The 27,445-nt window shown below is 51.0% G+C and overlaps 1 protein-coding gene across 1 annotated transcript in view; it reads left to right on the top strand.

The window, feature by feature from the left end:
• Positions 1-3,609: 3,609 nt before the first annotated feature.
• pkd1a (polycystic kidney disease 1a) overlaps positions 3,610-27,445 on the top strand; it is a 60,630-nt gene continuing 36,794 nt past the window's right edge. The window contains exons 1-8 of the mRNA XM_023841003.2: positions 3,610-4,138; positions 20,017-20,088; positions 20,460-20,528; positions 21,373-21,444; positions 22,329-22,492; positions 22,650-23,312; positions 24,071-24,248; positions 25,555-25,769. Of these exons, the coding sequence (XP_023696771.2) occupies positions 3,873-4,138; positions 20,017-20,088; positions 20,460-20,528; positions 21,373-21,444; positions 22,329-22,492; positions 22,650-23,312; positions 24,071-24,248; positions 25,555-25,769 (1,699 nt within the window). The 5' untranslated portion in view covers positions 3,610-3,872. The remainder of the gene's footprint in view (positions 4,139-20,016; positions 20,089-20,459; positions 20,529-21,372; positions 21,445-22,328; positions 22,493-22,649; positions 23,313-24,070; positions 24,249-25,554; positions 25,770-27,445) is intronic.

Raw genomic sequence — 27,445 nt, 5'->3', positions numbered from 1 at the left:
AGGCAGAGACTCGAACCCTGGTCCCAGAGGTGTGAGGCAACAGTACTAACCACTGCACCAGCATGCTGCCCCTGAAAGCATTTTGTAGGTGCAAATATGAATGAGACTGGGGGTGGGGAGGGGTGGGGGGATTATGTGGGCACCATTATGGAGAGACCTCCCTCGTGGAAAACATAATGTCACATGATAAATGCCTTCCAGGCTGCTGCAGGGGTGGCATTCCTCGTTGCCTGGGCAACTGCTGTTTTGTAGTGCTTCCTGGGGGCCGTCAGGGCAACTTGATCAATCTGAACCTGCTACAGGGCAGTTAATGATTACCTCAACCGTGAAACTACCGTCCTCCTACACCAACCAATCACTGCTCCGCTTCTCTTCACTGTCCCGCCCTGCTCTCATTGCTGGCTCCCTGATTTGCCTGTTTATAAGCCCATATGAAAGGGGAACCCCCCACCCCCAGGGCTGCCAGGCTTCCTTGTCTCCTGGAGCAGGACCCTGCGTTTACAGCTGTGCTCGTGTGACACGTGCGCATGGGCGACCCGGAAGGAGGGACACATGACAGAGGGGAGGGAAATGTTCATAAAAATGAGTCTCCAGAGCCTGGTGCTGCCCCAAGGACATGGCTACACTTTAGCCTCTGTCATCGCTCCTGCAAAATGATAATTAGTTTATAAGTTATCACTGAGGCCTGCTATTGATTTTTGCACATCTTGTCCGTTACCAGTACTGTCAGCCGTGATAATGCTCTCGTGTTTCGTGATATCCCAGCTCTCGTTGAGGAGCACTTCAAGCATTTCACCTTTGTCTGACGGCTTCTTCTTCATTACCCAGAATTCCATTTCCCCCAAATGGAGCCGGACACGCTGACCACAGTCCGGTTGCTTCCACAAGTTGGGTGGATAGATATTTCAAAATGCAAGGATTGCAAGAACATCTCAGCATCTGCGAGACATGTCCACTCTTTCATAAAGAAACACATTGCAGCACTTTGCAGCCGTGGAAGTCATGAGAGATTCAGGCTGAGACAGGCATCCTCCAGTATTCACTTGCTGGTAGGTGGTCCCTGTAGGCAGTCATCATCCAGTTTTCCCTCGTAAGTAGGTGGTCCCTGTAGGGCAGTCATCCTATCCTCCAGTATTCACTTGCTGGTGGGTGATCTCTTTAATCAAGGTGATTGTTGATGATTACCTTGAAGAGGTTGAGCCAATCATCAGTCAGCAGCCATGTCCCACTGGCATGTCTTCAGGCTGCTGATGGCAGCAGATTCCCAGCAAGTCATCACATGTGTGTTGTGGTCCCCATTTCGAGATAATTTAACCAATGCTTTCATGAAGTAACAACACAATGCAAAAATTCTCAAGTGACACGGTGCACGGATGCAGCAGGTCCGCACCGGAGGGATGCCTCTGCCTTCAGAATCCAAAGATGAAGAACGCGCTTTTATGGAGGGAGATGGCGGACACAGACAGTGTGCATCAGCTGGCCAGGGTAACCACCTGCTGACCAGGGTAACCACCTGCTGACCAGGGTAACCACCTGCTGACCAGGGTAACCACCTGCTGACCAGGGTAACCACCTGCTGACCAGGGTAACCACCTGCTGACGGATGCTTGGAGACTGAGGTCATCTTGCAGACCGTCACATATATCGAAAGGTGTGTGTCGGGGGAGTGGGGGCACACTGCCAGCATGAGCTTAAACTGTACAGTGATCCTGTGATGTGCAACAGCACAATTAGCTTGGTGCACATTCCTCGTTATCCACTCTGATGGGGGGGGGGGTACATGCAATAATGTCAAACAGGAGGGACGCATTACGGCCACAGAGCTTCCAATGATGGACCAGTTCGGCATAGTTATTTCATTAAAAACAATAAACAAACAAGCCAAAGGACAAACAAACAGCCAAACGAACAGAAACGCGGCAGCGCGCCTGCCTCGGTACAGAGCAGAGCGATCCCGCTCCGAGGCCCAGAAGCCGTGGAAGTCAGCCGAACAGCCAAGGCAGCCCGCGAGTCTGCGGAGTGGACCGGCGCCAACACAAGCACAGTAGGAGTGGCTCTCTCGCGTGGCCCAGCTGGAGAACAGGAAACAGAAACAGAAAGGGACTTTGGGTTTGTGACGCAGAATTGGGCGGGGGGGGGGGGGGGTTCAGGGGCGTCGTAAGGAGGGCCGCCTGGGGCCAGCAGAACACAACACGTAGCGGTGGATGTGCAAACAATGCTTAAAGAGGAAAATGAAAGCCTGGAGGAAGAATGGATTCATGTGACAGGAAGAGGTGGCGTTAAAAACAACGAAATGCAGCTTCTCAAATATGGTGATTTTCCAGTATAATGACATCCATGTGTGACTATAGCAACCGCGAACTGATTTTAAAAGCCCCAGGACCAGCTACTGCAGGCACAGGCTCCCGTTGTATGCATGCCAAGATTGGTGCTCCCTCTAGTGTCAAATAAGCATATGTGCATATTTCTCAACAGCTCCTACTGGCATGAATGTGGACTGTACAGGGTACTTCCATTCCATCCTCATTAACATGTCCCCTGTGTGGTGGGTGACAGGAAATGTCCTGCATTCTGCTCTTAGTGTTTTTCTGGTTCACACATCGCATGTCCAGAGAGAGCAGTGTGATTCTGTGGCTGTTGCTGAAGCCATCTGTGGGAATTAGAAGCTAAACTGGACGTTTGGAAGACCACTGCAGCTGGCAGTTTACTTGGTAAAATTACACTGATGCTAAAGTAACATTATAAACTGATGTTTGATTGAGGTACTTTGCTGGTGCACTCGTGTGACCTGGGAGGTGTGCAGAGGGACTCGAATCCCGCGCTTGGCGGAATAGCCACATTTCCGTCGGGCCCTAACCTCCCGAATCCCGCGCTTGCCGGAATAGCCACATTAACACATAAACAGCAATGTACCTCAGAATCAAAATACAGACGCTCCCCAGGTCACAATGGGGTTACGTTCCGATAAACCTATCATAAGGCGAAAATATCGTAAGGCAAAAATGCATTCTGATACAGTACACCTAATCTAATATCACAGCGTGGCCTAGCCTAGAACACATACATTCACCTACAATTGAGCAAAATCATCATCACGAAGCCTGTTTTATAATGAAGTGTTGCATATCTCATGTAATTTACTGAATAATGTACTGAAAATTAATGTAATTGGAATACCAAATTTTTACCAGTTGCAAATCAAGCATAATTTCATAATCTTCATTTCGTTCAGGACATAACCTGAATACTACTGCCCTATATCTATCTATCTATCTATCTATCTATCTATCTATGTGTGTATTTTTGTGCATATATAATTTTTTTTCTTCTTAAATTTTTAACTCAAGCTGCAGTTTCCAATACTCAGATGACCTACATTAGTTTCAAGTCATCCTGGACTCTCACCTAATTATCAAGTACTATATGCGTTACGCTAAAGGGTCTGTCTGAAATCTGGGTCCCTGACCATACTAAAGCGACCCTGTTTTGCCCAGGTGTGAGGTGCCGAGTAGCCGGGCGCATTGTGCCTGCTGTCCTGCACAGCATCTCCGAAAGAAGCCGGCGGACGTCAGGCGTAGGAAAGCGCTCCTGGCGGCCCTAGTGTAGACGCGGGGCATTGCACCGGGGGAAGGCAAGGGGGGAAGGAAGTTATTCGCAACCTTTAAGCTGTGGAGCCTGCAACTTTTTTTCCCAAGAACTTCAGCTAGTTCCGTTAAACGCAAAAACAAAAAAAACGGGAGAACTAATATCGAGACTTTATTTTCTTCGCCACCTTTTCCTAATTTTATGCAAACCTTTCAGAGGAGAGGCAGCTTTTTCCCCCCGGTCCGAGACGAATTACAAAAGCAAGGGCGATGCGATGCGAGTGAGCTATGCCTTGTGGAAATGGACAGACTGTATCCAAGCGAGAACATGGCGTCTGTTTCTCCCAGTTTGGACTCGCCTGCAGCCTGCTGTGTGCGCTGTGCAGCATCGGAGCCGCGGGGCTCTCCGGCGGTGGCCCGAGCTGCAGCCCCTGTCCCACCAACTGTACATGTCCGCTCCTCGGACCCCCGGACTCCTGCCTGGTTAATTGTTCCAGCATCGGACTGGACCGGGTACCCGAAGCAGCGGACCTCCCGCCTGGGACAAAAACCCTGTAAGTACCTGAGATCGGCAGCCCGAGTCGGGCGAAAAAAAGTCTCTCTCGTCTGCTTTAAAACGTCTTCCCAGTCTGACATTGTAAAAGGGCTGGAACCGGACGTCTCGTGCCCAATTTGTCCCCATAAAGCCGTTACTCTGGTGAAAGTGATCAGCGCCGTCCGAAAGATGGAGGCGGCCGCTATTACTTGTAACGGTACCACTTTTCACCTGAACTGTTACTAAAGAGATAAAAGATACATTCAATAGAAAACTGGTGTCTTTGTAACCAAATCACAGATAAACTGCGCAAGAAGAGTACATAATAATAACATGACGATCAATAACAATAATAATAATCAGAAGAATAAATCGCTGTTTTACTTATTTATAGATTATTTAGAAAATAGAACAAATAATAATAATTACGCACGGCGATACAATGAATAGAATTTATTGCCATAATGATTTTTTTTATTATAAAAAAGTCTTTAAGTCCCACTTTTTTATTTGAGGCCGTCCTGTCTAATTATCTCCCCAAAGAGTGAGAAAGCGGAGCCGGGGCCGAGCTGCCTACCCGCCGCCGTGTCCCCGCCGCGGTGCCACCGGCCCGGCCCCGCTCCCGTTTCATTATATAAAGTGCTCATTAAAAACATGGTGATGGGACCGTTTCTTTACAATAAGCCGATCTTCATCTAGTTTCACTCTCCCGAATCCTTTTGACAAACATAACTTGGTTCTTTTGATGCCTTCATTTCGTCTGGGTTTGAGTTGACTTTTTTCTTTAAGAACGTTTAATTTTAACAAATAACAAAGATTACTAAGAACTGTCCCTAAGTGCATCATTGTTTTAAGTGACGTGTGTGTCTAACAGGCATAACTCTTAATTAGATTTAACGTGTCTGTAAGTACAAACGCCACAACCACACACATTTCGGTGATTTTTTTTTTATTCAGAGACGCCAGGTCATCATAACTAAATCCTTGCAGATAGAACTATAAAGGACACCATTTTTCCGGCAGCTGAGTTTTTACTTCCTTGATCATACGGTAGGATTGATTCAGCGCAGACGGAGCGTTAAATAATGAGTTACTACCGTAACGTGACGCGAGCTAATGGGGAAGAGGGGCAGCGGGGCCGCGCTCCGTGCCCGGCCTCTTCTGAAGCCTCTCACTGCAAACGTGGTGGCCGTCTAGCGTCTTTTAACATCTTTTCGAGAAAACTGGAATAGTTTTCTGAATTACTATCTTGAATTGCAGGGAGGTTGATCGAAGGGAGCCTTGTCCCAGTTCTTTATTGTGTGAAAGCAGCTGGTGATGTTAAAGAGTAAATCACAGATTAATAATCACTCAAATGGAAGATAAATGATTGATTGCAGCTCTAGTGTATTTACCTTGACGGGACAGCTATTGAGAGTTTCTTGCCACAGTGCTCTGGAGGAGACTGGTTTGGACTGACAGTCCAGTTGACAGGTCTCCAGTAAGGCATTCTTGACCCAGAAGCAATCCTGTGACTTTAATTGTTTGTGTGCCACATCTTCAGTGTGTGCTCTCCAGTCATGGCCCACAGGATGCTGGGAGCACAAGTTCATTAACGCTATGATGTGCAAAGCTGTGAATGTGCATTGGTTTATTTTAGTAATGTGTAATTTGCGTGTTTGAGGTACTGGATGCCTAAACTTCCTTCAGGATCAATAAAGTTATCTATCTATCTATCTATCGATAGCTAATTTCTGACTTTCGGTCAAAGCTGGGGATCAATTCACATGGTTAGCCAGCATCCAGCAGTCTTGTAGCAATTAAGGTTAAGGGCTTTACTCGAGGGCCCAGTGGTGAGGTGATTACCTTTCTGGCCACAGGATTCAAACCCACGACCATCCAGAGACAGGCATTGATCCATAAACTGTGATACTGCCTACAGTCTTGTTGTTGTGTACCATCGATTTCTGTGAGGACCTTCCGGGGTGTGTGACAGATCAACATACACGCATGCTCACTGTCTCTGTGAGTTAGGGTTAACATGGGTCTGTGTCCTCCATTTGATTCTGGCTCATTGTTCTGGTTCTAGGTACTTATCATAAAAAGCTACAAGCCTTTGTCAGTCTGTTACAATCCAGGGCCTTGGGATTGATGAATACCCATGTGGGGAATTAGACTTCTTCATCCATTCATCCAACTATCCATCCATCCATCCATCCATCCAGGAGCCTATCACAGTAAGGGGAGACTATGACTAGGATCCAGATCCATGGCAGGACAAACATTCCCACACACTATGGGTCAAGCAGAGACCTTTTCAAATTCCCAGGATGAGGTGTCTGTAACATTCACCATGTTGTGAATTAAGCTGCTTACGAACAAATTCTATATGCAAACCAGCTGGCCTTGAAACCGTGGCCTTCTGATGATGCATCATGCTGCCTGTGAGCAGGATTCAGCTGCCAAAAGATGTATTTTCAGTGACAGTTTGAGTATATAAGGGCAACCTGACTTCTACGGTTCCATCCTGAGCTCCTGGCATCACTGTCAAATGTTGCCCCAGTCGCATGTTTCTCTGATTCAGACCCGAAAAATGGGTCTCTGAGCCAAGGGCTTAAGTGGAGAATGGAGGGCTGGCAGCAGTGGGGGGAGGGGGCATTCCTCGAACCTCTCGCACTCTCACACGCACACTTGTGATTAGGGCTGGGCATTTTTCAATACCAGTACCAGATACCTTGATTTCGATACCGGTTCCTGAACAATACTTTTTTCAATACCAATATGTTGTAAATCAGTTTCAACACCAACAAAAATACATTAAACAGTGCAGCACAAATCTTTTATCTGAATAAGTGGTTTTGTTAGTTGTTGGTTAGTTACTGGGGGGATCGTTCCTGATCATAACAGAACACAGCCTTTTATTTACGTTTTACTTGTATGACCTGCAACATGTTTATAATTCATGAATAAACTTGGCCAGCAGATCAATCTTTCATTTTTCACAGCACAAACAACGTAACGTGACCCTGCTAATAAGCGATATATGGAGACGCAAGCAGAAAGGTATTCAGTCTTATTATCCAGGTACAAAAGAAGCCCACCCACTCAGCCTTTTCTCTGCAGTCACAGTCTAGAACCCTGTAGAACCACACTTTTAATTTCTAAAGCATTTTTTTTTACATTATGTGACAAACAAAAACAGTTAGACACACACACGAGACCCCCCCCCCCCCCGTACATTTTTCCTCCAGCCTCTGTGACGTGTTTGTGTAATGTTACATTAGACAGCCAATCACCAGCCACTTTAGATCTTTACACAAGTATGCTGCATGCTTATTAGCTCACAGGCGCTGAGATTTACAGAAGAATTCATTTTTCGATCCCCGATAGGATCGGAGCATTTCGGCCGGTACCACAGAAGTAGCGAAGTTCGTTACCCAGGCCTACTGCTGATAGCGGCACTGGACGCTCTCCCGACCAGGCAGCTGGTGATCAGGCCACTGGCGTAAACGCAGTGCACAGCCGGCCCTTCGCGCGCTTGCCACGGTGTAGCTTTGCTTTGCCCCGTCGCCACGGTAACCCCTCTACATTTCTGCGAGGCAGCCCTCACAGCCGGAAGATGCGTCCCTTAAAAATAGCATGTTTATAGAGTGTGCGTTTTGGCAGTACACCCCGTCTCTGAGCTCCGGCAGCTGTCACAGAGTCTCTGCACCCCTGCCTGTTTCCCGGGAACTCTCGGCCACTGTATCCCCCCCCGACTTCCCCACCCTCCTGTCGGGAATAAGCAGCCGCAACCACAGAGGGCAGGGGTGGAGGGGGTGTGTAAGAGAAAAAGAGGGAGAAGGAGAGAGACAACGATAGAGGGAGGGGGGTAAAAGGCCTGAGAGACAAAGTGAAAGTGTTTCCTGTCGTTAGCTCACACACTAAAGTCCCTATACGACAGACATTAGCAAAACATACAGCTCGATCTTCTGACTTCCACAGACGAGGCCTGCCTGGTTGCCATGGTTACGGCTTTGCTCGGCCATCGCCCTCCATTTTGTGTGTGGCGCACATAGGAGGGGTGCCAGCGGTGACGGCCAGGGACCTTATCCAGATGGTGGTGGTGGTTTGGGGCCCTGGGGCCCAGGCACCATAAGCTGGCCTGTATTTGCTGGTGTCCTCCTGTGGCCGGGGAGGTCTGCAGGAGGTCTGCAGGAGGTCTGCAGGAGAGTAGGTTCCGTCCCAGTTCGGGAGCTTTAGGATGACAGGGAAGCAGAGCTCCCCACCCTGGCATGGTGAGCCCAGCAGTCCCCGGGAGTGGTGCGGAAGTGGGGGCCTTCTCTCTGGGGGGGGGGGCTGTATACACCACCAGCACCATTCCGGGGCAGTAAGGAGCAGGACACCGTGTCACACAGCCCAGCCGTCACCGTGACGACTTCCAGGTGGAGGAGGAGGCCGCCATCTCGGCAGGGCGGCATGCAGGACGGCCGCAAGTCAGAGACACTCGTTTGTGAGCCGGAATGCGGGCTGTTGGCCCTGCGTTTGTTTTGTTGCCATGGTGATTCTGAATTACAACATCAGTCCATCGCGGAGTGAAGAGATTGTCTCCCAGGCCTGTAAATGAGGTGCAGGTGAGGCGGCCGATGATGTCAGCAGCCCCACTGAGCCTCGCCTTGCGCCCCCCCCCCCCCAGGACCGAGCCTCATGTTCTGAGCCCCCCTCCCCACACCGAGCGTCGCCTTCCGGCTGTCACCCCCCCCCCACACCGTGCCTTGCGTTCCGTGCCTTGCCTACCTGGGCGTCCCCCCCATTTAAGTTCTTGCAGCGGTCCTTGGATCTGAGGCAGCAGCTGTTAGACTCTTCCATGAATCTACTGCTGCCCTACAGAATCTGCCTGCCTCCACCTCTTATCCTCATCAGTACTTTCATCACGTCCTCCCTCCCTCCTCACCACCTCTGGTGTCACCCCAGTGACTCCCAGTAAACTGGCCCCCAGTGGCTCCCAGTGAACTGGCCCACAGTGGCTCCCAGTGAACTGGGCCCCCATTCCCTTGGCTTCCCTCTCTGCTCCACCCTCTAGCAGACCCTCTTGTTGTGCTTGTTCTCCATCTCTCACCATCTCTCCATCCTTTCTGCACTCTTTCTTAATGGGTTCTTTATGTGTCTCATCCCACTTGTTCTGCTTCACCCTGTACTGCTCTCCTCCCTGCTTCATCTCCATCTCTTTTCCTTCCCTCATCGCTTGGTGGGGCAAACAGACCCCAGAGGACCTGCAGGGTCACATCTGAAGGCGTCTGTCACAGTGCTGCTGAGTCTCGCCTGGGCGGCCGGTGCCCCCAGACCAGTCCTCCTCACGTTAAGGGCGCCGAAGTGACAGAAGCCCTCCAGGTTGTGTTTATCTTTAACCGGTGGCTGGTCACGGGCGCCTGGTGAATGATTGCCTTTTTCCCGTAGAAGGAGCGAAAGGGGTGGTGTCCCTCCTCCCTGCTCGCTTTAGAAATGTGGCCTGTGGATATTAAGAATTTTCTCGGAATATTTGGAAATGTGTGCATACCCGGAGCAGGGCCCCTCCCAAACTGACAGCAGACCTTCTTTGCTCTTGCTACTCCCGTGTTGAGCTCATAGCTCATTGAAGGCCTGCTCCCCGCTGTTATGGAGCCTCTTCAGCTTTAGCCTGATGTTTGCCTTTTTCTCCACACTCTCGCCTTGCCCAGTGCTGGCCAGGCTCTGCCGTTTGAGCCCCATGTCCCCACCATCCACTTCCTGTAAGGGGCGGGACTTTCCATGCGTTGCCAGGGCAACAGCCAGCAGAGCACAAAGGCTCTCTGTTGTGCACTCTGCACAGAATCCCAAACTTTCCAATTATCCATTTTTTTTTTAGTTTTTTGCAGGGAACCCAAACTGGTAACACCTCCTGTGTGCTTTGGAGGCCTGCGCTGTTTTCTTTTGCGGGACTCCTTCATCAGTAGTCATTATTCTCTCCTCGCTGCTCCAGCTGGCGCTCGCCTCTCTGCGAGCTCATTGGTTGCCGCCAGGAATGGTGGGAGGAGTGGAGGAGAGGGAGGAGATGAGGGAGAAGGAGAGGGTGGAGGACAGGGAAGTTGAGGAGCCCAGTCGGGGAGGAGATGTCGGCATGACCTTATCACCTTTGCCATGCGTGGTGGGATGGGGGAGCAAGCAGGAGTGTCCATCTGAAAATCGATAATACACCCCCCCTGATATTCCGCCTTCAGTCGAGCAGCAGCTGCTGAGACAGTTCAGGCTTTCAGGGAAGTCTGAGAATCTCTGGCCGGCTGCGTGATGTCCACTTTGTGTGTGTGTGTGTATCATGTATAGACCTAATGTCCCCACAATGTGCTAAGAACTTGTTAATTTGACCTTGTGGGAACTATTTTTTCATTCTCAATTTTGCTCAATTGTAAAAAAATCTATGACTGCTATCAAAAAACTAAAAAGTATTGTACTTTGTTTAGTTACTTATGGTTAAGGTTGTCATTGTGTGTGTGTGTGTGTGTGTGTGTGTGTGTGTGTGTGTGCACGTGTGCGTGTGGCTCCGTGTGGGTCTGTCACCTCTCTCTGTGGTGTATTTTCCTTCTGCCACCGGAAACTGATGCGGCTTGCCAAACAGAGCCCCCTACTGGCTTGGGTCCAGATGTGCAGATGCCCAGATCCAGGCTTCTGCTGTCACTGGAACAAAAAAACCTTTGCGCCTCACTGTTATGTTTCCCTGCACAAAGATGAAGTGATTCGAAAGTGATAATTAAATTCTCTCTGTAATTAGATGAAAACATATGATCATGGCCAAGAGTAACAGCGGTGAGGGGTGGACATGGGGAGTGAGGGTGGGCCTCGATTCAGGGAAAGGAAGGCTGCAGAGGAGCTTCCCCATGATCTCCTGCAGAGAGACATGCAGGCATGCACTGGACCCCGCGGCCCGCAGGCATGCACTGGACCCCGCGGCCCGCAGGCATGCACTGGACCCCGCGGCCCGCAGGCATGCACTGGACCCCACGGCCCGCATGCATGCACTGGACCCCGCGGCCCGCTTGCTCTGCATTCCTACGCAGGGCAGAGCACTGGACCCTGAGGCCCGCTTGCTCTGCATTCCTGCGCAGGGCAGAGCACTCTAAGCACAGTTGCGTTGGCCGTTGATCATTTTGGTTCTGCTGGACGGTGTTAGATTTCAGCCTTTCTGGTCCAGTCGGACCAGCTGAGGTTCAAAGGACAGTGCTAGCCTGGTCCTGGGCCGTGGCAGGATGGGAAGCCACACCCAGTGCCACGATCTAGAGGAGTCGCCTTGAACCCTGAGCCGCCAAGCATAAACACCTGGCATCCCGCTGTAAAACGGTGCATGCCGATGGGGCCCTGGCAGATTAATGGACTGATTAACAAACAAACAGAGAATTATGTGCGGTTGCCAAACTCATACATGGTCTGGGGATTAAAAATAAAGGAAACAAACAACCAAACAGAAGAGGGAGATAGTGAAAGTGGTTTAAACATGGCACATAGTGACAGTGGTATTATGTCTTCATTACCCACAATGCTCCAGGGCCACACCAACAGGAAACATCCCGATGAGGCTGGTTATCAATGGGGTCACACCTGGAAGCAACAGATGTGCTTGGCCATTGTGGAATCTTAGATGTGCTTGGCCATCTTAGAAAGCCTCAAGGGCAAAATGGATGGGGAGAAAAACCCAAAGGAGCCTAAAAAAAGTGGAAGAAGAAGGCAGAGGGAAACCAAAAGGAGGAGGAGGTGTTAGGAGGAAGCAGAGGGGCTCACAGAGGAGCAGGAATGGGTGGAGTGGAGAAGGAGGAAGCATTAAGTGGGAGCACGGAGGGACTGTTAGAGGAACATGAGCAGGTGGAATGCAGAAGGGCGACATGTTAAGAGGAAGTGTGGAGGGGTCGGCAGAGGAGTATGGAGAGGCTCACAGAGGGGCCTGAGCAGTGCAGTGCAGAAGAAGGAGGTGGTAAGAGGGAGCGTGGAGGGGTCGGCAGAGGAGTATGGAGAGGCTCACAGAGGGGCCTGAGCAGTGCAGTGCAGAAGAAGGAGGTGGTAAGAGGGAGCGTGGAGGGGTCGGCAGAGGAGTATGGAGAGGCTCACAGAGGGGCCTGAGCAGTGCAGTGCAGAAGAAGGAGGTGGTAAGAGGGAGTGCAGAGTGGCTCACAGATGAGCATTCACAGGTGGAGTGCAGCCTCTTTGAAGACCCCAGGGGTGCTAAGCAACCAAAGAAAATCCCCCCAGTAACCTAAACAACAGATAATTCCTAGTAACCAGAAGTCAGTCCAAACACATCTGACTGAAGATCTGAATGAGAATAAATCAGACTGACTGAGCAAGTGAAGGATTCCTGACGAATTTCAGCAGCTCAGCTGACCAGAATGGGAGTGGGAATGAGACCGGAACAGGACCGGACATCCCAGTGGTCCTGGGCGTTGGTGCTGCCCACGCTCATTTGTGAGAATATTGTTTTTTTTTCTTCATCATGCAGAACTTTATTCAGCTGTGCTTTGGCAGGTCTCTCCAAGGTCCAAGCAGAGCGGAGTCCAAGGTGACACAGAGTGAGGGGCACATCTGTGTGTGTGTGTGTGTTTGTGTATGTGTGTGCACGTGTGTGCATGGGCGTGTGCTGGTGTCTTCAGACGCTGACGTATGGGGAGCAGACCAGGTCTCTGCTGCCAGCTGGATCCTCGATTGCCAAGGCAGCAGCGGTGCTGAAATGGACAGAATGTCCGAGACCCACCCTGGGCTTGGAGCGGGATGCTGAAGAGGAGGAGGAGTGCGATGACGGGAGGGGGCGGTGGCTCCCGCTAGCCGCACGCCCATTTCCACCCAGTTCCTTCCCTCCTGCTCCTTCACCCTGATAGTCATTGTAGGAAGCTTGGGCTCCCTCTGGTCACATGGTACAGTGTCCTGCCGGAGCCAGGCTGCTTTCGGGAAGTGACAGCAGCAGCGTAGATGCATGTTTCAGGACCCTAACACTTGAGACTCCTCCCCAGCGGTTCTGGCGGAGCCACAGTCGCAGCGCTCGCTCTCCCGCCAGCCTTTTGATCCGGGGCCAGCCGGCTCCCGCCACCGGGTGGCGTCATTTCCTTCTCAGGAAAAGGCATTAAAATGTAAACAAAGAACGCACACACTGAAAAGTTTTTTTTAAGCTAACCACACCGCAAAAGCTAGTGGTGAGCTGCTTGGTGAAACGGCACAGAAAGATCGACGTTCCCTTTAGCGTCTGGAACACATCAGAGCACCACTGAGTTTTAAAGCATTCCTGCCTGTATCACTGTTGGTATCCTGGCTCTTATCAGCACCGTCTTTGCCACGGAATTTTTTTTTGGCCACCCCGATGTTTTGCTGCAGACCAATATGGGTAGAAGGTTGTAACCAGCTTGGGTGAATCAGAGGGTAGGATCAGTTTTGGTGAGTAGGGGTTAGGGTTAGGGTTAGGGTTAGGGAACAGGAGGAGCTCAGGGTGGCACTGATAACTGGAGCAGGAGGAGGACACAGCGGTGATCGATCAGTAAGCCAGGGTAGCGAGAGAAGGATCCAGAAAAAGGCACAGAGTAGGATGCCTGGAGGGACCCAAGCTGGATGACAGGGAAAATCGGTGGGGGTGGAGGAGGTTCTCCCTCCCGTTGCAGAGTAAGTGGCACCAGACGCACCATATATGGAGTTCACAAATCACACACCCGCCGTCCTAAAACAAAACCATATGTCGCCCCAGATTCCTGATGCAGGGCTGTGAGGAACAGGAGCAGCTATTATAAAGTGAAGAGGTCAGGCTGCACGGTCATGTTTACACAGAGGGGACTACCTTCTGTTTCGGCAACGGACTGAGGAGGACAGGGAGCTACAGGCTGAAAGTCCAGCGGTGGCGGGAGTCCGCAGGGTCCCCGAAGGGAGACGCATCTGGTTTTTTTTTGTTGCTCTGTGAAGGGAATGTCTAATGTCTGTGTTTTCATTTTCAGTTCACACTGGCTCTTGCCTTTTCCAAAATTACCTTTTGACTTTTACAAGAACTATGTTTATGGTGCTGTGCTTGCATTGAGGAATCCATCACAAAGGCAGGAAAGGCTCCACAAATGGCTGGGCTTCACCATTTTAATGATCAGATCTCGCCAAAAACCCGGCAGTCATGTCCGGAGATACCCTTGTCCCCTTGTCCCCAAACCCCTGACCCCTGTCACATTTTGATCCATCTTGCATCAGTAACTAGGTAACCACTATGTAGGGAGCCTTTCGAAAGTAGATTTTTTTCAGTTTTTCTTTGTTTGTTTAAGTTGTTTTAGAAGAGGTTAATTAGAGTGGCGACCAAACCTGTCACGCTGAGCGCCAAGCAGACGAGCCACACCAGCTGTGGTATGAGCCGTCCATGGATGGTCTCCCTTCCTCTGGCAGAGAAAGATGGCTCGATCCTGGGAGTCCATTTTGACCCTGGTTTAGAGGAACCAGTACTTGCTGGCTGGACTGAAAAGGAAGCCTTCATTTAACTGTGTCTGTTTCGGGTTGGATTGGGTTGGGCCAGAATTGTCACTGGTGACTCGCTTTGTCTGCTTTCCCTCATGCTCTCTCTTTCCCCGGCTAAATCATGTGATAAATGGGTTTGTCTTATATCAACATGTAAAGGAAGATGTTAAAAACTTGGGGGGGACCTATGGGGTCCTCCCTTCTCCTCGGTTGAACCAGAAAGGTTTAGAGCAGACGTTTGGGGCTGGATTTTAATTGCAGCCTGATGCTGGCAGTGTGCTGCTCCATGCTGCCAGGCACAGTGAGGCTGGAGGTGGGTGCTCTTCCCAGCTACACACCCCCATGACTCCCCCAGTGGAAACTCTGCATATTGTTAAGCCTGTGCCAGGTTCTGGAAAAGTACGTAAAACCCCCGGCCCTGTACCGCTGCAAAATCTTTGAGAAACACCAAGAAGCCCAGCAGGGAACCTTCAAAACAAGTTTATTTTCCTCTAGTGCCTGTCATGACACGTTAAAGACATGAATGGAAATATTGGCAGAGACGCCTCCATGTTTGTTCCCCCCATGACAGGGGGGGGCGGGATATTGGGGCCAGCGGAGCACTGAACCTCCACAGTTGCATGTTGAGCAACATGGAGAGAGGGTGTCTTGATTTCAGCTACCTAGTTTCCTTTCCTGGCGGGCTAGAATCAGCCGGCTCAAGCCTGGAAACACACTGCGGTTCCTTTATGCTGCTAGGCTTTGTGTTGGATGTAGTGATGAGCGTGAGGGAGACAGACGATTCGGGAAAGGATGGGAGGGAACGGACAGAGAGGAAACACGAAAGGCATTACATAAGAGAGTGATGTGCGGCCCGGATGCTCTCGCGATTAACCGGGAGGCCCGGGAGCTGCCAGATCATGGCATAACGAGTTTAGCATGAGTTTTCCTGTGGAGTAGAAGGGAGCAGAGCAGCGCCGTGGTCCGCCAAAGGGAGCTGCGACTTTGGGCTTTTAAGATGAACCTCATTCCTCTTACACAGCCCGTCTGGAATGTACAGATGTTTCCTTTGGGGAATCACTACCAGGGCCTGTTCTCACACACACACAATTGGACAGAATTGTGCTCTCGTTCACGCACACATATGCTCACAGCACACGCTAGCATGCCAACACACCAACATGCGTAGGAGCTCTGCTACACACCTGGCATGAAAAATGACCACAAAGAAACGGTGGGAGAGAGATTGGGTGAAAAAACAGCACAGCAAAAGATGAAAACTGGGAGGAAGGGCATGGTGGTCAGGAGACCATTAAAGCTCTTTCGGTATGATTCCTCAGGAATTGGGACTGATAGATGGAGATAGATGGGAGATCCTGAAAGGAGCACAGAAGTAAGACGTTTTAAGTGGGATCAGCAGGACTTCTGGGAATGCCCAAGCAACACACTTTTACAGGTCATCCTAATGTGATTGTATGAGTGGACCAGTGGTGCTGAAAACCGGACATGCTGATGCTCAGAGATGCTATGAGTCAGCCCGTAACTTTTGGGACATACTTCTCCCCCAACAACAGTTTTTTGAGTGTGGCGAATAAAACAAACCATCAGCAGTGACCTCAGCTACTGGTTCTTTCTTTCCTTCGCCTGGTCAGCCAGAGTGAATATGTATCTGTAGTGTTCTAGCCTTGAAAAACACCTATTTATTGTAAGTCTGCCTGGTCAGCAGGTGGCTCAGTGGGCTAAAGCCTCTGTGCCTGTGATCAGAAAGTTACCGGCTTGAGCTCGGTTCAGTGCATCTGTAGGTCTTTGTGCAAAGCCCTTAACCCCCAGCTCCCTGGGCACTGCAGCAGGGGGCTGCCCTTAACCCCCAGCTCCCTGGGCACTGCAGCAGGGGGCTGCCCTTCACTGCCAGCTCCCTGGGCACTGTAGCAGGGGGCTGCCCTTCACTGCCAGCTCCCTGGGCACTGCAGCAGGGGGCTGCCCTTAACCCCCAGCTCCCTGGGCACTGCAGCAGGGGGCTGCCCTTCACTGCCAGCTCCCTGGGCACTGCAGCAGGGGGCTGCCCTTCACTGCCAGCTCCCTGGGCACTGCAGCAGGGGGCTGCCCTTCACTGCCAGCTCCCTGGGCACTGCAGCAGGGGGCTGCCCTTAACCCCCTGGGCCCTGAGGCCTTTTTTCCACTTTCGAGGTAGTCTGACATGCCTTGACATTTTAAAATATTTCACCTATCTAAAAAACATTTATCCCAAAGTGATACATTTGCTTTTATTCAGCACAAACTCAGCACCAATAATCTGAGACCTCTTAGAATGTTATTATTCTATTTTTTGTTAAAATCAACTTTAAACATATACTTTTCAAAAACCTATTTTCAGACATGCTGAGAAATTGTAAAAAATCACATTATAGACATTTCTAGGTAAGACTTTTGAGCTCTGAAGCTTATAGACACAGGGGTTGGCTACACATAGGTGAAAGTGACATTCAGAAATTTTATATGGTTTGATTACTAAAGTGTTAGAACTTTGGAGTGACACTCTTTTTCTCAAAGTCAGTGGTCTTCACAATGAATATTGATGAGATAGGTGTCCTCACACCTGTAGTAGTTTGCATACTGTCAATGGCCCATCAGTCTGGAATGTCACTGCACCCCACACCCATCACTTTGGAAAGGCAGTTTGAAACGCAAGAAAAGTAGCAACAATAAAATCCCTTTCACAGTTTATTGATAGATGGAATGAAAAATGAAAAACTGTGACTATATAAATATAGAAAGCGATAAATATGATGCAGTGACTATTATTGACGCTCTGGGGACGAGGGCATCATCGACTGCGTATCTTTCTCGTGTATTTCAGTTTATATCTCGCTGAAATCATTATGTAGAATCCTGAAAAAAACACTGACTAAATCCGTTATCTGTCTTCTTTTCAAAACTTCCATTGTCAGAAGTATTAAAGTTTTTAAAATTAGGTTAAATAGGCAAAAAAGCAAATCGTGTCACCTTTCTTGGTTTTACTTGCGTCGGGAGCGTTTAGGACCGCTCTCAGCGTAAGATCGCTATTCACGTTCTAAATACGCTGCGTTTGAATCGGCGACCACGTGATTGCAGGCACACAGGCTTAGCCCACTGAGCTATGAACACAGGTATGAGCTTCGCTGCTGAAAGTGGCAACACTGGCACAAAGCTTCAGCGGCAGAGACGTATCCGTGTGCTATATTGTAGCCGATCAGTGTAAACACTACCCAGACATGTGCTCTTGTTTATTTCGGTCACAATGGGCGTATTCACATATTTCTTTACCCAATACTAACTGTCGGATTATCATGTTATTATCATGCGAATAGCGCGATTTGCAAGTGGGTGGGCAATCAGAGCCGCTTCGAGACGCAGACGCTTAAGTCAGTCACTCTTGTTCTTTCAATTCGTATCACGAAGCTGTAAAAATATATTTAGTTTCTACCTATATATATTTGAAAAGTAGACCGTCCAAGGTTTCTGAGAGTATTTTTAAAATGTGTATATGACAAAAACTCGCGGAGTTATTTAAACGGTTTTGCGAAATTTCTGTCAGATCCCGCCGGCGGGATCGCCGGTCCCAAGGGGTTAACCCCCAGCTCCCTGGGCACTGCAGCAGGGGGCTGCCCTTCACTGCCAGCTCCCTGGGCACTGCAGCAGGGGGCTGCCCTTCACTGCCAGCTCCCTGGGCACTGCAGCAGGGGGCTGCCCTTCGTGGCCAGCATGCTCTCACCTACAGAGAGCAAGATGGGGGAGGAAAAAAGACAATTTCAATAAATTACTAACTGGCGCATACCTGCAGTCCGAATGGGAGCATCATTTATAGAAACAATCTGCTGTTTTATTTTTTGCGGTACTAAATCCTCTATGGATGTACTTGTATGTGGTACAAAGCAGTGGGAAAGTTCAGCGATTAAGTCATCTGTGCAGCGAAGATGAGAGGCATGACAATGGAACAAGTCCTCTGACTGCAGAAATAACTTAAGCTACTGCTTTCTTTTTGTTGGACGGCATTATTTTACTCTGAGGACCAGCCCAGACCTCATGGAAACTCTAACCACCTCCATTTTATATGCGGCTCTGCTAATACAACTGGGGTTTTTGTTTCTGGGAGATTTCTAGAAGCCGCCGAGGGTACCTAGCAGAGCGGCCAATGCCCAAACCACAAGCCGGCAGCCGAGCTTCTCTGCTGCACCACTAGGATAATTACTTCCATCCATCTCACAGGGTCCCTAATGGGTAGGATGAAGCATATGGGGGGCGATAGGAGAGTCAGCTGCATTTCTGTTGAAAGCCAGACCTGTGTAGGGGAATCATGTTGTGCCACTCTGTTACTCCAAGTTAATAAGTTTCCTTTTCCTGGGGAGGGGGAACCAGAGTTTTGACCATGTGCTGATGAATTACAGAGATCTTGAAAAGTACCCCCACTTCTTCACCTATTGCTCTCTTGATTTGGTTTTTATTTTCTTCTCCCTTTCTGAAGCCTATAAATTCACCAGTTTCCCTGAGTTAGGCTTGACTTGCAGAGTGTTGCCCTTGGATGATGAGTGAGGTTCCTCTCCCTCTGTCACAGTTTTTGGTGGAGAGCCAGCCACCTTTTCCTCTCATTGACGTGGTACGAGCGCCGTCACGTAGAGATGTTCCTCTACAGGTCAGTGATCTAGTGCCAAGACCCATTAATTGCTGACAAATCTGTGGGCATGTTCCCAGAAAAGGGCTAATAAACGTCAGGTTTCTCCCAAGAAGATTCAGATAATGCAGAGAGCACTTCGGTGTCGAATTAGCGGGAGGAGGGTGGAAGCAGGTGAGAAAAGCCTCTGATTATCAAGATTAGTTCATCAGTGCATCCAGCCTGACAATCCAATGGCCCTCCCCAAGAGGACGGTCCTGCCAAGCAGCCCCCCAACCGGAATCAGTAATGAAGTCTAATGGAACACAAATGTAGTGAGCTTTTCTTCCATCAAATTGCTACATGTACTTTGCTGCCGGAGATTCTTTTTTTGACTATGGCCTCCATCAGGGCAATTTGCTCTCTGCTTTCTCCATCAACGAGGGGGGGGGGGGGTTCCTCAGCACTCGGGACGGCTGGGCAGCTCCGAAGTAATAATTTACTTAATCGGCTTAATTAACTGGGCTTGAAGCAGTGGGATGCCTTCGGGGAGGGTGGTAGGCAGTGCTGGAATCCATTATAGCCATTACAGGATACATCCATCTATATATTTATTTGTGTGTGTGTGTGTTTCTGTGAGTGAATGTGCATTAAACATTCAAAGCAGTTTCTATAAGGGCGTGCCGGTGTGTGTGGTGTACACCGCGCACGTGAATTCAGGCTGGCGGCTGTGCTGTGTAAGCCCGCCAAGCTGTGTGACACCCCAGTGGCCGCGCCCTCTGCACTGGACATGTTCAACCATCTGGGTCCCACATGGAACTCTTTGCCTTTTCATTTCCTCCTGCTTTTTTCCCCCACAGGGATCTGTCCAAAAACCGCATTTCCTCAGTAGATGCCAATCTCTTTGATCGCCTGACTTCCTTGGAGGAGCTGTAAGTACAAAGTCCTTTTCTGGTGCCCTCCCCCATCGTTGTTTGGCTACTGAAGATTGCACAGACAAGATGGCTGCCTTTGTACCTGGTTTGGGCACAGCACCCTTCACAGAGGGCCACAGGAAACTGTTAGCTTCAGTTTTTCACCATGTGTGTTTCTGCTAGTGGAATTTTTTCCACATGCTCCTGGACACATTGAACTTAGACCCTCATAGGCTCATTTTTCGAGAAGGTGTACAAGTGTTCACAGTCTCCTTATACAGGGTAGGGTCTGTAGATTACACTCGACGTTATTGAGCCTGATTAATGAGTTGCACTCTATTCTGGTCATTTGAAACTATTCTTGAGCCCTTCTGTCTGTCTCACCCTAGGTATCTTCAAGGTAACCGTATAACTGTTCTTCCTCGCGGGATCTTCAGATGTGGGACATTATCCATTTTGTAAGTGTGCTGAGACTGGCTTCCTGCTTCTGCAGCTGTAGGAACACCACAGCCTGGTGGTGCTGGTGGGACTGGTGGTGCTGGTGGGACTGGTGGTGCTGGGGGTTTGAGAAGTTAGAGAATCTGTTTGTTCCAGTTGGCCGTAGCGCATCGCCAGACGGCGAACGACCTGACGTAACATCTCCTAACCACCCCACCCGCCCCAACATATCCTCCTTAGAATGTTCCAGCACTGAGCTTCTGGAGAGCATGGGCCAAGCCGTAGGAACACCCTGCACAGCTATTCAGCCTCGCTCTTGCAGCTGCGCAGAGGAAGGCCGGCACAAGCCGGATAGTTCTAGACCAGGGACGGAAAGGGCTTAAGGGAGGGGAGTTGGAACACCACCCCCATGTAAGCGAGGGGTTGAGGCCCCGGCCCATTCCATAAATCGAGGGGGCTGTGTGGGTCTGCCGGATCTAGTCCAGAATAAACCTGACTCTTTTAACATAGTGCAAGTGAGCAGGAAACTGAACCAAATACGGAAAAGTAGCAGGCAAGTGAAGGGTTGTAGACGTCAGTTATGAGAACAATTAAGGTTAATTAACCCTCGTTGCTCCAGGCTGCTTAATGCTCTATTTGCAGCCTTCCCAAGCCCCCTCCTTCTGCCCCCACCTTCCCAGTTTGGCACTCTAGAGCCCTCCATCCTAGCCAGTAAAACAAAGGCTGATTATTCTGGCACAGCCCTGCTGGAGATATACTGTAGGTGACCCAGCGGGAGGGCATGCAGTTTGCTGCTGACCCTGTACCAGCCCTGGAGTCGGTGTCTGTGTGCTGAGCTTGTTTCTGTGTGTGTTCGTCTTTCAGAGATCTAAGCAACAACCAGATTTCTACATTAGAAGAAAGAATATGCGATAATTTATTTAATTTTACAGAAATGTGAGTATCTTTGTTCTCCTTCTGAACCCTTTCACAGTGGAAACTGAGGAACTGATTGAAGTCCATAATGGGGTGGTTGAAAAATAGTATCATCTATAGCATACCCTCCATTGCTGTATTACCCAGAATGGCCACAGTAGCCCATTGATGACCCCAAGTAGTCAACACACCACATCATCTGTTACCAGAAAAACCAGACTCCCCAAGCCCCGTCCACCATGATGATGTCATCCTGGGAGGATATGCTCTCAGCTTCCCTGAATTTCTGTTATATAATGGAGCAGAATCACTAAATTTGTCCTCCCTATTCGTTATGGACCAGGCATTTCCTCCTCCAGATGATGTCATCATCCCCAAGCCTGCAGCACACACGCTAGTTAGCAGGCTATGTGTCCAGCCTGGTGCTCGTCAGGCCTGCCGGAGTAGCACAGACATGCGGCCAGTCAGAAGCACCCCCCAACCCCCCCCCCCCCCCCCGAGGCTGAAAACTGCTTCCGGGCTCCTTCTCCTGTCCCCATAAGCTCCACACTCAGACGTTTTGCACCATTTAGACAATCAGCCACATGTAAACCACAGCCGTTCAACCTATCAGGGGCTGTGTGTGCAGTTATAGCCACTGGGTGGCAATGGCAGAAATGAGGCTTCCAGACCCATGGTGGCTGTTATTAGTGCCAATAAAATAACCACCTGCCAGTGTTTGCTTTCTCAATAGGGTTGTCACATTATATAAAGTTCATCCATCTTCCAACTGCTTACCCAGTACAGGGTTATGGGGAAGTTCCATAATATTTGCACAAGAAACAAATCAAAACAAGACATTGACAATAACGATTACAGCTGCCAATGAAGGTTTCATTGCTACCTCTCACTCCCCCGACACACAGTAACCTGAGCGCCAACCCGTTGGAGTGCAGCTGCAAACTGGTGAGACTGATGACTTGGCTTCAGGAACAAGGCGTGCGGGTGAGACGGTCCGAGTTCACATGTTGTGAGCGCCCCCTAGAGGTGCGTGGCAGGCCAGTCCTCAACATCAGCCTCCAGACCTGCGGTGAGCACCTGGGATGAGTATCTTCAGGGGGGTAACACCAGAGCCATTCTTAGGATTTGCACCAGCACACATCACACGTGAATGCACATCCACCCACACCCATACACCTGTCCTCGGTGGCTTTCCTTGGTGACGCCGTCCCCTCTGCGGTTCCCAGGCCTGAACTATGCTGCCTGCCTCCAGAACATCTACACGGGTGTCGACGAGCTGGTGATCTTCACCAGGTCCACACCAGGCAACTTCACACGGGAGAGCTGCAATGCGCTGTGCTTCGAGTCAAGCCAGCGCTACGGCGGCCTGGGGGCACAGCACGAGTGCCTGTGCAGCACAAACTCAGAGGCAAACCACATCAGCGAGTCACAGTGCTCGGCGGCCTGTGTCGACCCACTTGTCATGGAGGAGTGCGGCTGGACCGTGGTGCACGATGTCTTCCCCGTCAACTTCTCGGCCAGCCTCTGCCAGCCACCCCGCTTCTCTGTGCACACCGAGGCCAGCCTGTCCGTCATCTCCACCGTGCACCTCGGCGCCCTCTCCTGGGACTTCGGGGATCAGACGCCCTGGATCAACAACACCGAGCCATCCGCCAAGCACAAGTATGCCCTCCCTGGGAACTACATCGCCCGCGTCATGCTGCGGTCCGGCAACAAGGAGGAGACAGTCAGTGCCAAGCTGCGTGTTGCCCTGCCCCCCCGGCTGGAGCTCCGCTGCCCAGAATTCCTAGTGGCTAACCGTAGCCTAGACATCCAGCTGCTCAACTGGGGAGGCATGGGCGTGGTGGTGGATTGGAGGATCTTGAAGGATGGCAACGAAGTAGCCAAAGGTGAGCTTCATATTCACACAGTGCCCCCCCCCCTCCCCCAGTGGCCTCATGAACTCCACATCAACTTCAGCTTGGCCAGCAGTGAGGGCGGGGCCACACCCTAGCATAGCGTAGCAGCTTAGCACACCATGGCATAGCCCCTCCTAAAATGTCCAGATACTGCAAACTAGCAACACATGAAGCACACGTGTGAGTGAGAGAGGGGGAGAGGGAGGGGTCTGTATGTCTCTCGCATGGCAGCAAACTTTATAAACAAAAATCCAGTATGTGTGTAGCAGCTTTGAGTTTCTGCACTTAGCTTGAGCGACAAATCCAATTTGAATATCGTAAGTGTTCAAAAAATATGTCGAAGGTCAAGAGATATGTTCACCAAGGGTAATGCTTCTGCACCAGTAGGAGAGAGAACTGGTAAAACATGCTGAGGTCCAGGCAGCAAACAGATCCATGGAACCAGGGGAAGATGTTTGGGCTTTAGGTTTTTTTTTGGGAAAGACAAATAACTATAGTTTTGTATTTGGGAAAGGGGGACTGGGCCAAAGAAAAAAGACTGGTCATGGTGTTTGGGTGTGTGATAACAGAAGAGAAATCAGTCCACAACAACCCCCCCCCCCCCCCCCCCCCCCCGCCATTAACTGTTTATTATAGCACTTAAGCTGGGAAGCAGCACCTGACCCCACCGTAGTCGTTAGGGGAAGCTCCGTAGGTGTCACTGCCCCCCCCCCCCCAACGCCACCCACACCTGCCCTCTGTGTCCGCAGCTGCACCGCACTGCCCAGAAGATGGGCTGCTGCACGGTGACCCTCCACACTGCTACCAGCTGCTGCCTGAAGAGTCCAGCTGGTCCTCGGCCCGGACCCAGTGCTCCGCACGTGGGGGTGATCTGGCGGTGGTGCAGACGGAGCCACTCCGCAGTAGACTGGCACTTTACGTCACGCAGTGAGTATCTTTAGCGACCATGCCATCTGCTGTTCAAGAGAAAAAAAACACCTTAGCCTCACACATCTCAGAAGCACAGACAGGATAGGACCACTGAGGTAGAGGTGTCTGTGTGGGGGGAGGTTATGTACATATTACTTTGTGGGGACTACTTTTTTGGTCACCACAAAGGAAAACTTTTTATAAATCTGTGAATGCAATCAAAAGGTGGCAAAAGTCACGTGTTTTTTTTGTTAGGGTTAATGTTACGGCTGGGTAGGGGTTAAGGGTTAGGGGTTAGGTTTAGGGTTAGGGTTGTCATTGTTTGGATTGTCTGTGTCTGTAGTGTATGTGTGTGTGTCTGTCCGTGTGTGTCTGTATGTCTTTGTGTGTGTGTCTGTGTGTGTCTGTGTGTTATTCACCCAGAGCTGAGTATCTCCCACCCCCAGCCTCAGCACAGCCCCCTCTGCACCCCACTGCACTCATTTTTATAGATGCTGCTCTTTTTTTTAGCTCCTGGGGGTCAGGGGTGCCGGTCTGGGGCTGGCCAGCTTTTGGTCAGCCTCTGGCATGGAGACCAGCCCACAGAAAGTGGAAGCCCGCCCCCTAAAAGCCACTTAGCACCCCAGCGCAGGCCAGCAAGAGACTCCTCACCCAGAATAGCAAATGGTCTGCTAGGCTTAGGGGGTGTCTTTGTGTCCTCGATGGAACCGTGCCCTTCCAGAGCCTGGCCAGGCGACTGATCTGGCTGGAACAGCCCTGCAGCGGATGGCATTTCCCCCCCCACAGCCCCCTCCGCTCCCCCTCAACTCAGCCTGTTATATAAAGAGTTTTGAAAGTGCAGAATTTTTACGGCATTTTTTTGGCACAGAAGAGTAAACTTTTTCCCTTCCCCTCCATAGTCTTTCAGCAGTTTTTACAGATGTTGGATTTTGGCGTCTGGAAATGGCGCTGTGAAAATGAAGTGCGCTGAAGGAGTGTGTGTGTGCGTGTGTGTGTGTGTGGATTATGTTTATAATACATTGTGGGGACCAAATGTCCCCTACAATGTAATACAAACCTTTTATTTTGACGTTGTGGGGACCATTTTTTAGGTCCCCACAAAGATCTGTGAATGCAATCAAAAAAAGAATAATGTCAAAAGTCTCTTATTTTGTTTGGTTAACTGGTCAGGCCTGGGTAGGGGTTAAGAGGTAGTCATGTTGGAATTGGAGTTTTCCCCATAGAAAGGAATGTAGAGTCCCCATAAAGATTTCAAAGGTCCAGCACCAATTTCGAGATTTCTCCGCCTTGGTCTAACTCACATTTACTGTGCCCTGCTGTGTAGGGAGCGCGGCGTCTGGCTGGGACTGAGCGACATCGGCACCCCTGGCTCGCTGCGCTGGGTCAGTGGTGCCAACGCCCTGCCGGAAGAGGGCGGGACACGCACCCGTGCCCAGCTGGTGTCTGGCAACGTGTGTGTGTCGCTGAACTCCAGCGGCCAGGTCAGCTCGCACCCCTGCAGCGCCACGAGGGCCTTTGTCTGCGAGTTCAAACCGGAAGGTACATTCCTGTTTACGGAGCTGCCTTGGCCCCGTCGCTGTCGGGACGCGCTCCCCTTGGCCCCGTCGCTGTGGGGACGCGCTCCCCTTGGCCCCGTCGCTGTGGGGACGCGCCTCCCTTGGCCCCGTCGCTGTGGGGACGCGCTCCCCTTGGCCCCGTCGCTGTGGGGACGCGCTCCCCTTGGCCCCGTCTCTGTGGGGACGCGTTCCCCTTGGCCCCGTCGCTGTCGGGACGCGCTCCCCTTGGCCCCGTCGCTGTGGGGACGCGCTCCCCTTGGCCCCGTCTCTGTGGGGACGCGTTCCCCTTGGCCCCGTCGCTGTCGGGACGCGCTCCCCTTGGCCCCGTCGCTGTGGGGACGCGCTCCCCTTGGCCCCGTCGCTGTGGGGACGTGCCTCCCTTGGCCCCGTCGCTGTGGGGACGCGCTCCCCTTGGCCCCGTCGCTGTGGGGACGTGCCTCCCTTGGCCCCGTCGCTGTGGGGACGCGCTCCCCTTGGCCCCGTCGCTGTGGGGACGCGCTCCCCTTGGCCCCGTCTCTGTGGGGACACGCTCCCCTTGGCCCCGTCGCTGTCGGGACGCGCTCCCCTTGGCCCCGTCTCTGTGGGGACGCGCTCCCCTTGGCCCCGTCTCTGTGGGGACGAGCTCCCCTTGGCCCCGTCGCTGTGGGGACGCGCTCCCCTTGGCCCCGTCGCTGTGGGGACGCGCTCCCCTTGGCCCCGTCGCTGTGGGGACGCGCTCCCCTTGGCCCCGTCGCTGTGGGGACGCGCTCCCCTGTGCGTGTTATTTTACGGCTGAGGTACTGCTGAGGAGCTGAAGCACAGCAGTTGCTGGAAACTTCTCATAGCCGTTGGCTGTGTCGCCGGTTTTCCGCTCAGACGACGGGGCGTCCTTTACGGCGACGCGGCCTGGCAGGCAGGAAACAGCCAGATTGCTGAGAATACAGCCAGGCAGCTCGCTCTTATACGCATAGTAGTGTTGATGCTGGGCTGCCAATTGTGTTTTCATTCCGTTTTAATCCTAAGGTTTGTGTAATTTTTCAGTAAGATGAAAGGAGAAAGGTCTTCTTACGCATTATTATTGCTGCTGTACGCTTTTGGGGGGGGGGGGGGGGGGCGGGCATTTTTCAAGTCCAATTAATCTGCAGCCTGCCAGGGAACCTGTTCAAAAATGTGTTTGTTTGCCTTTGGACTCGCGGTTTGAGGTGATGGACTACTCTGAAGGTCTTGGAGGAGAAGCCAGAGTGAACTGGAAGGACTCTGAAATTTGAAATGTGTTCTATGTGTGATCTGTGCTCTAGTCAGTACTTGGTGACCAAGTTGTGTTTAGCTGCTGATGCTTGAATGCTATGGGATTATCTCTAGTTAGGAGCCCCGTTACAATGATCCCAGATGCAGAAACAACATCACCTCCAAGAGGAATCTGTGACGCATCTCTGCATCTCTGAGAGCTAAACTGAAGCGTCTGAGCTGAGAGGTGGATGCATGACGCTCAGAGAGGCCGAACCTGGCCCCCCGCCACCTCTGTGCGGACTATTTATGTAGGATATGAGTCATTTTTGAGCTCCGTTCCCTCTAAGAGAGATTAAGGGAAACACTTTATTTTCTGTTTGTTTTGAAACTGTTGTTTGTTTAAAGAGAGTCCTTTTTCTCGCACTGGGGGCTGATGAGTGGGTGGGAGAA

This window comes from Paramormyrops kingsleyae, chromosome 5 (assembly GCF_048594095.1).
Source record: "Paramormyrops kingsleyae isolate MSU_618 chromosome 5, PKINGS_0.4, whole genome shotgun sequence".
NCBI classification, from domain to species: Eukaryota; Metazoa; Chordata; class Actinopteri; order Osteoglossiformes; family Mormyridae; genus Paramormyrops; species Paramormyrops kingsleyae.
The sequence above is the reverse complement of the archived record's forward strand: the minus strand, read 5'-3'. Positions and strand labels throughout refer to the sequence as shown.